Source organism: Nothobranchius furzeri, chromosome 15, assembly GCF_043380555.1.
Source record: "Nothobranchius furzeri strain GRZ-AD chromosome 15, NfurGRZ-RIMD1, whole genome shotgun sequence".
NCBI classification, from domain to species: Eukaryota; Metazoa; Chordata; class Actinopteri; order Cyprinodontiformes; family Nothobranchiidae; genus Nothobranchius; species Nothobranchius furzeri.
The window spans coordinates 39,712,790-39,720,062 of record NC_091755.1 but is presented as its reverse complement, the minus strand read 5'-3'; the positions used below and the strand labels follow the sequence as shown (position 1 = coordinate 39,720,062).

Sequence of the window (7,273 nt, the reverse complement as noted above, 5' to 3'; positions counted from 1 at the left end):
AGCCAGGATTCTCTGGAGGTTTCTTCCTGTTAAAAGGGAGTTTTCCTCTCCACTGTCGCCAAATGCTTGCTTAGTATGAGGATTGCTGTACCAACCCATTAAAGCTGAGTGTCTAGCAGGGAGGCATTGGTCCCATTTTTAAAGTCTTTGGTATGACCCGACCGCGATTTGAACCCTGATCTCCCACTCTACCACCAGGCCAGTGAGAAGCTCCTTTATTGAATAAAATCTTAACTAAGCTGCAATAAAACAGGAAATAATAGTAGTGCAATTACTTTGAGTTTTCCTGAAAATGAATAAAATGTACTGAAATGAACTCAAAACATGTCACGTCAGAAAAAAGGATCATGAAAATCAGGTAAAACCACATTTATTTTAAATGTTTAGCAAATTCCTAATTCTTGCTGCGTTTCTGCTGTACACATGTTAATAGTGTTAGAAACGCACCACAGCCACTGAGAAAACTCTTAGCGTGTGCTTGGCTCATTCACATTTCAACAGCACCACCTGCTGGCTGAACTCAATCATTCTAAGTCAAATTTAATTTCTATAAATAGGTTAATTTTTCTTAAAGGCACAGGTCTGACCTGGCAAACGTTCAATGGCTCTGACCTGTCATCAGGAGCTCAGAATGAGGCTCCATGCTGAGCTGAAGAAAGTGAGACAGTGCTTTCATACGACAATCAGATTACAAAAGCCAGATTTAAACACGGAACAGAGTTCTGTTTACGTTTCTTGAACCCTCCACCCATTTTCTCAAAACCCTGAACACAAATCCAAAAACCTTGTCCAGATTCACAAAACCCTCAACTTCAGTTTCAGCTGAAAATCCGTAAAACTGTGTTCTGAACCAACATCAACACAGCAAGTAAAAATACAACCACCACATGACATTTGTTAGACTTGACATCATAACTGAAGACAGCATCCAGGGCAATTACTTACCATGAAATATCCACTGTAAGTGTTTTGTAACAAAAACGACCCTGATTAGAGTGAATGTGGAAAATGAAAAAATAAAACATTACTGTAAATCACATTCATTTCACATCACGTCTTTGTGCACATGGTCTGTCCAGAGAACTCCGTCCACATCAAAGACCATTTTCTCTCTTGCTATAGGCATCATGGGAAAAACATCCTGATATCCTAGACCTCCACTGATCTTCCAGGGTTTTGCTCTAATGGTTCTCTGTACACCCGTTTCATGTGTTTGGAGGACCCGGTCAGTACTGATGTAAGGGTGACAGTGGTGCAGGGGTTAGGAGTTCACCATGAAATCCCTGGTTGCTGGTTTGATCCAGTGTTTCAAGGTTCAAGGTTGTCTTTATTAATCCACAAGGGGGAAATTGAATCGCCATGGACAAGTAAAAAAAAACAGCATACACGCACAAACAACAAAAAACAAACATTCACTGGACACTGCTATAAGCCACAACCATGATAGAAATGCCAAATATACGATCATACAAAATGCTCATAGTAAAAACGCACGGCAGCAGGAATAAAAGAGTTCCTAAAACGTTCAGTGGGGTTAACATTCGCCCACTAAAAGAGCTCCTGAGATCCTTAAAAACCTGATGCAGGGGGTGATCCTCCAGAGTCATAACTGTCTTAAGTTTACTCCTCATCCTTTTGTCGATGATCATGTCAAATGAGTCCAAGCTTTGCCCAACCACTGAGCCAGATTTCTTGATCATTTTGTAGATCCTGTTTTTGTCCTCAGCAGTGAGGCTCCTGCCCCAACACAACACAGCATAAAACGCACTGGCCATAATCCCCTGATAACACACATTCAAGAGCCTCCTACATACATTGGGGCAAAAAAGTATTTAGTCAGCCACCGATTGTGCAAGTTCTCCCACTTAAAATGATGACAGAGGTCAGTAATTTTCATCTTAGGTACACTTCAACTGTGAGAGACAGAATGTGAAAAAAAAAATCCATGACTTCACATGTTAGGATTTTTAAAGAATTTATTTGTAAATCAGGGTGGAAAATAAGTATTTGGTCAATAACAAAAATTCAACTCAATACTTTGTAACATAACCTTTGTTGGCAATAACAGAGGTCAAATGATTACTATAGGTCTTTACCAGGTTTGCACACACAGTAGCTGGTATTTTGGCCCATTCCTCCATGCAGATCTTCTCGAGAGCAGTGATGTTTTGGGGCTGTCGCCGAGCAACACGGACTTTCAACTCCCTCCACAGATTGTCTATGGGGTTGAGGTCTGGAGACTGGCTAGGCCACTCCAGGACTTTCAAATGCTTCTTACGGAGCCACTCCTTTGTTGCCCGGGCGGTGTGTTTGGGATCGTTGTCGTGTTGGAAGACCCAGCCACGTTTCATCTTCAAAGCTCTCACTGATGGAAGGAGGTTTTGGCTCAGAATCTCACGATACATGGCCCCATTCATTCTGTCCTTAACACGGATCAGTCGTCCTGTCCCCTTAGCAGAAAAACAGCCCCAAAGCATGATGTTCCCACCCCCATGCTTCACAGTAGGTATGGTGTTCTTGGGATGCAACTCAGTATTCTTCTTCCTCCAAACACGACGAGTTGAGTTTATACCAAAAAGTTCTACTTTGGTTTCATCTGACCACATGACATTCTCCCAATCCTCTGCTGTATCATCCATGTGCTCTCTGGCAAACTTCAGACGGGCCTGGACATGCACTGGCTTCAGCAGCGGAACACGTCTGGCACTGCAGGATTTGATTCCCTGCCGTTGTAGTGTGTTACTGATGGTGACCTTTGTTACTGTGGTCCCAGCTCTCTGCAGGTCATTCACCAGGTCCCCCCGTGTGGTTCTGGGATTCTTGCTCACTGTTCTCATGATCATTTTGACCCCACGGGATGAGATCTTGCGTGGAGCCCCAGATCGAGGGAGATTATCAGTGGTCTTGTATGGCTTCCATTTTCTGATAATTGCTCCCACAGTTGATTTTTTCACACCAAGCTGCTTGCCTATTGTAGATTCACTCTTCCCAGTCTGGTGCAGGTCTACAATTCTTTTCCTGGTGTCCTTCGAAAGCTCTTTGGTCTTGGCCATAGTGGAATTTGGAGTCTGACTGTTTGAGGCTGTGGACAGGTGTCTTTTATACAGATAATGAGTTCAAACAGGTGCCATTAATACAGGTAACAAGTGGAGGACAGAAAAGCTTCTTAAAGAAGACGTTACAGGTCTGTGAGAGCCAGAGATTTTCCTTGTTTGAAGTGACCAAATACTTATTTTCCACCCTGATTTACAAATAAATTATTTAAAAATCCTGCCATGTGAATTCATGGATTTTTTTTCCACATTCTGTCTCTCACAGTTGAAGTGTACCTATGATGTAAATTACTGACCTCTGTCATCATTTTAAGTGGGAGAACTTGCACAATCAGTGGCTGACTAAATACTTTTTTGCCCCACTGTATGTAAAAATTACAACGATGAGGGACGACGAGTCAACTTGTGGGACACGTGAAACGTCACCCCACCTACAACAGGGAGGGATTTCCATCAAATCCCCATCTGGCTGAATGCAGCACCAGAAGTTTTCCTCCTTCCTGTTCAGATAAACAGTTTGAGCTTTCAAATAAAACCAATGAATGAGTGAATTAAGACAGGAGGCAGGAGCGTCTGCATCAACTCCGTTTAAATGAACCACACCGGGAGAACTGGGATTCTGAAGTGTTTTAGCATCAGTTTTATTATTCTGCAAGACACTTCAAAGACAGTCCTGAAAGAGGAGACACGATTATGGTTCATAGCACATTAATGTCTGACAAGACACAAAAATATTAACAAAAAACCAAAACATTTACAAATCAGAAAAGCAAACAGTATCAACAAATCATATAAAACAAAGCAGGCGTAATAAATATTACACATAAACACAAAAACTAAAAGTAAACCGAGTTAAATTATTGGTTTGGGCTACATTTGGAGTACGGCGAATCATTTTTCACCTGGAAAGCTTTCTTTGATCTCCCGGAGAAAGTTGTTCAGCTAAATCTCTGCAGAGACAATCGTTAGAGAAAATCCACCCCAAACTTCACCTTCAAGCTCCTGAATCCAGAAAGAAACACGTGCAGGTGAGACTTTCTGTGGCTCTCCTTGATCCCACAATAGTGCTGAAAATACATGAACTGTTTCAGTCACGCAGGTCTAGTCATTAATTCCACTTATTATTCAAATAAATAAGGAAGTCTGGTGGGCTGAAATGTGATTGGCTGATCTGGACCGCTGATTTAGTCCTCTTTCACTTCTCAAAAATGTCTGGATGCATTTGCTAATTCACAGGAGAGTTTTGGTTCAGTCAAAAATCACATATTCATTCTCTCCTGCACACACCCACACACACACCCACCCACACACACACACACACACACACCCACACACACCCATTCTCTGAAGTGATTCTTCAAAAGGAAAAGTGTGCAACTATTTTTTTTTGCTGCCGCAGTAGTAGCCTCAGGAGGAAGTCACTGCCGCTTCCTTTTCTTTCTTTTAAGCCACGATCAGTTTCAAGATTGGGTGTCCATCTCTGTCTCAGGACTGAAGCTCCACCCATGTTGAGTGTAGGGATGAGGCTGTCAGACCTCCACCTGGACGCTCCTCCTCCCCTCTGCAGCGTTCCCAACCCCCCATAATGCTACTTCTGTTGCAAAGTGCAAGGATGTCTCTCGGACTCTCCCTTTTCTTTTGAGGAATTCCAAAACCAAAGCAAAGAAACTAAAAACCCACTGTTTGGAAAAAAATATTCATCTATGTCCAGAAAGCAACAGGAAGGGAGAGCGAGAGAGAGAGTGCATCTGTTACTATGGAAACCCAGTCCATCCATGTGCTGCTGAGGACTAGTTACACCTCCCTGGAAGGAAGGAAGGACAGAAAGAACATTATTAGAACGGTTGTTATCAGCGCTGAAGGAGACCCCCCCCCCCCCCCACACACACACACACACACACACTGATGGTGACTTACGATGCTGTCAGCGTGGAGTTGAGGACCAGGGTGGTGCGTATTCTGTACAGCTGTGCTAGGGTCAGCTTCTTGTGCTGCTGGGCTGGAGATTTCCTTTTTTTACGTGACACTTCTCCCGAGTCTCCGCTTGTCCCCGACTGGTTTTTCCTCTCCGGGAATCTGGATGGAGCTGCGTCCCCATCAAGCTCCTCACAGAGTCCGTCAGGGACCCTGCGACAGCGCACGGCGTCTGCCCGGCTCAGGCCGGCCTGGAGTCTGTTGGACGCCACCCTCGCGCTCAGGCAGTCCTCGGAGCGGTTCAGGCCATTTCGCCGCAGCTCCGATAGGCTCTTGCTGTGAGGCAGAGAGGACGTGTCCCCGCTCTGGGACTCCTCAGAGTTGGAGCTGAGAGAGTGCGTGTGAGAGATGGGGCTGTCACCATGGAAACACTGAAGCAAGTTGTCCTCGGAGCGGGATAAAGCAAAGGAGGACAGCTTCTGCAGACAGTGGAGTATTGGTTGGACAGGAGGTCGCTGGTGAGGTTTAGACAGCTGGGACCTCCGTGACTCCTGTTCCTCCTCCAGCTCTCCCACCTCCTCTGTTCCTGTCTCACTCAGCTCCACCTCCTGGAATCCCTCCTCCTCCGTCTCCTCTCCTTCACTGTGGACGGGCTGAAGCTGCAGCTCTCGCAGGAGGGACTCGGGGGAGAGGGTACCGTAGGCGCTGTCCATGGAGAGAGACCGACGCTGAGGGTCCAACACCTCCGGACCGTGCTCAGGGGGGAGCGGGTCGCCCCGGCGGGTGGACTGTTGGACCTCAGAGCTCTCAGAGTGGAGAGCGGCGGCACACTCGGTGATTTCTTCCAGGTTTGCCTTGGAGGCTGAAGGCTGCTGCTGCTCGACCGGCTCATCAACATCCATCACAGACAGGGTCTCAGTGGAGCCGTCTGATTGGCTGAAAAGAAAAGATCTGTTTGATTACCAACTGCTTTCCTTCGCTGGTGCAAATGTTATTTTTTTCCCGTGAATTGTGAAAGTTGAGAGGAGGACCTGGAGTTCTGCTCATTCTTGCGCCGTAGGACAGGAGAACTTGCGGTAGAGTTGCTGCTCTCGTCTTCCTCCTCCTCCTCCTCCTCCTCCTCCGGACATCGTTTAAGAATGTCCTGCTGTCGAAGCATCTCCTGAGTGTGAAGCTTCTGCAGCTGATTCTGATGGGGGACAGTAATCTATTACAACACAAAACCAACAAACTACAGAATTACTTAAAAGGTTGTAAATTCAAAGCGTGCCACGAACCTGGACATTGCAAACTGCATCTATCCAGCTTCTACCCTGGGTGGCGCTGTTGGCTTGAAACGTGTAGGCTGCAACTGCACTCTTGAACTCATTGAGGTAGACGAGCACAAACGAGCCTTGAGAGACACATAAACGTGCAAACCGTCATCAGCAGAAGGAGACGTCTAACGGTGCGTCATCAGCCAAACGGAGGAGTTTTCTAAGTGCTCGCGTTGCAGACGGCCGCTCTTCATAACTACAAAGATCTCCTTTGAGTCGCATTTGAAGACAAAACAGAAAATTTGAATTCCAATCACCGAGACGTCTCACCGGGATCTTTGAGCTCCTTACAGACAACGTTGTGAATGAGCAGAGGCTGGCGGACGATTTTAACCTTCTCCACCCGCTTCACTGGTTTGGTGATCAGCAGCAGGTCAGTGAACAGGAAGCAGTAGACCTCCATCTGCGGGGCAGAGTCAGAGGCCAGGTGTGCCTTCAAACAGCAGAGTGGAGTACCGTGTTTGTGAGCAGCCGTGAGGCCCCGTGCTTACCCTGCTGTCTTTGCCCTCCTTCATCCTTAGCGCTCCCTCCAGATGCAGCTGTCGGGTCTCCTCCGGAGATGTGCCTCTCATGGGAGCCATCAGATCAAAGTGGTTGTACTCTTTGAGGATCTGAATAGGGAAGGACCCCAAGAGAGACAAAAGCTTAAAAATAGCTCTCTAGAGAAATGCCGTGTTTAAAAACCCACGTCTCACCTTCTCTACCTCCTCGCTGCTGCCCTCTACAGCCTCGTAGGAGTCGATGCGAGCGGAGATGGTGGCCAGCTTCTGCCGCTCCTGACGCTGACGCATCTGAGAATCCACGCTGTTGATGAAGTCTTCCACCGTGGCCACCTTAACGCAAGGATGAATCACAAGGTCAGAGCTGATCCACGTCCACAAAGACAAGTTCTGCTGTCATGATCAAATCTAACCAGGGAACCTTTGTAGAGTGAAACCGTAGCAGATGTCGGCCATAACACACGTAAACAAGACATCAACACACGTAAAC

General features: G+C 46.4%; 1 protein-coding gene across 3 annotated transcripts in view; it reads right to left on the bottom strand.

Moving 5' to 3' along the window:
* Positions 1–4,623: 4,623 nt before the first annotated feature.
* plekhg5b (pleckstrin homology domain containing, family G (with RhoGef domain) member 5b) overlaps positions 4,624–7,273 on the bottom strand; it is a 105,432-nt gene continuing 102,782 nt past the window's right edge. For all 3 annotated transcript variants that reach the window (XM_015967134.3, XM_015967131.3, XM_015967135.3), the window contains 7 exons: positions 6,979–7,116; positions 6,775–6,894; positions 6,554–6,686; positions 6,245–6,360; positions 5,999–6,156; positions 4,971–5,903; positions 4,624–4,857 (listed from right to left, as the gene is read on the bottom strand). In XM_015967134.3, coding sequence (XP_015822620.1) covers positions 4,848–4,857; positions 4,971–5,903; positions 5,999–6,156; positions 6,245–6,360; positions 6,554–6,686; positions 6,775–6,894; positions 6,979–7,116 — 1,608 coding nt within the window. In that variant the 3' untranslated portion in view covers positions 4,624–4,847. The remainder of the gene's footprint in view (positions 4,858–4,970; positions 5,904–5,998; positions 6,157–6,244; positions 6,361–6,553; positions 6,687–6,774; positions 6,895–6,978; positions 7,117–7,273) is intronic.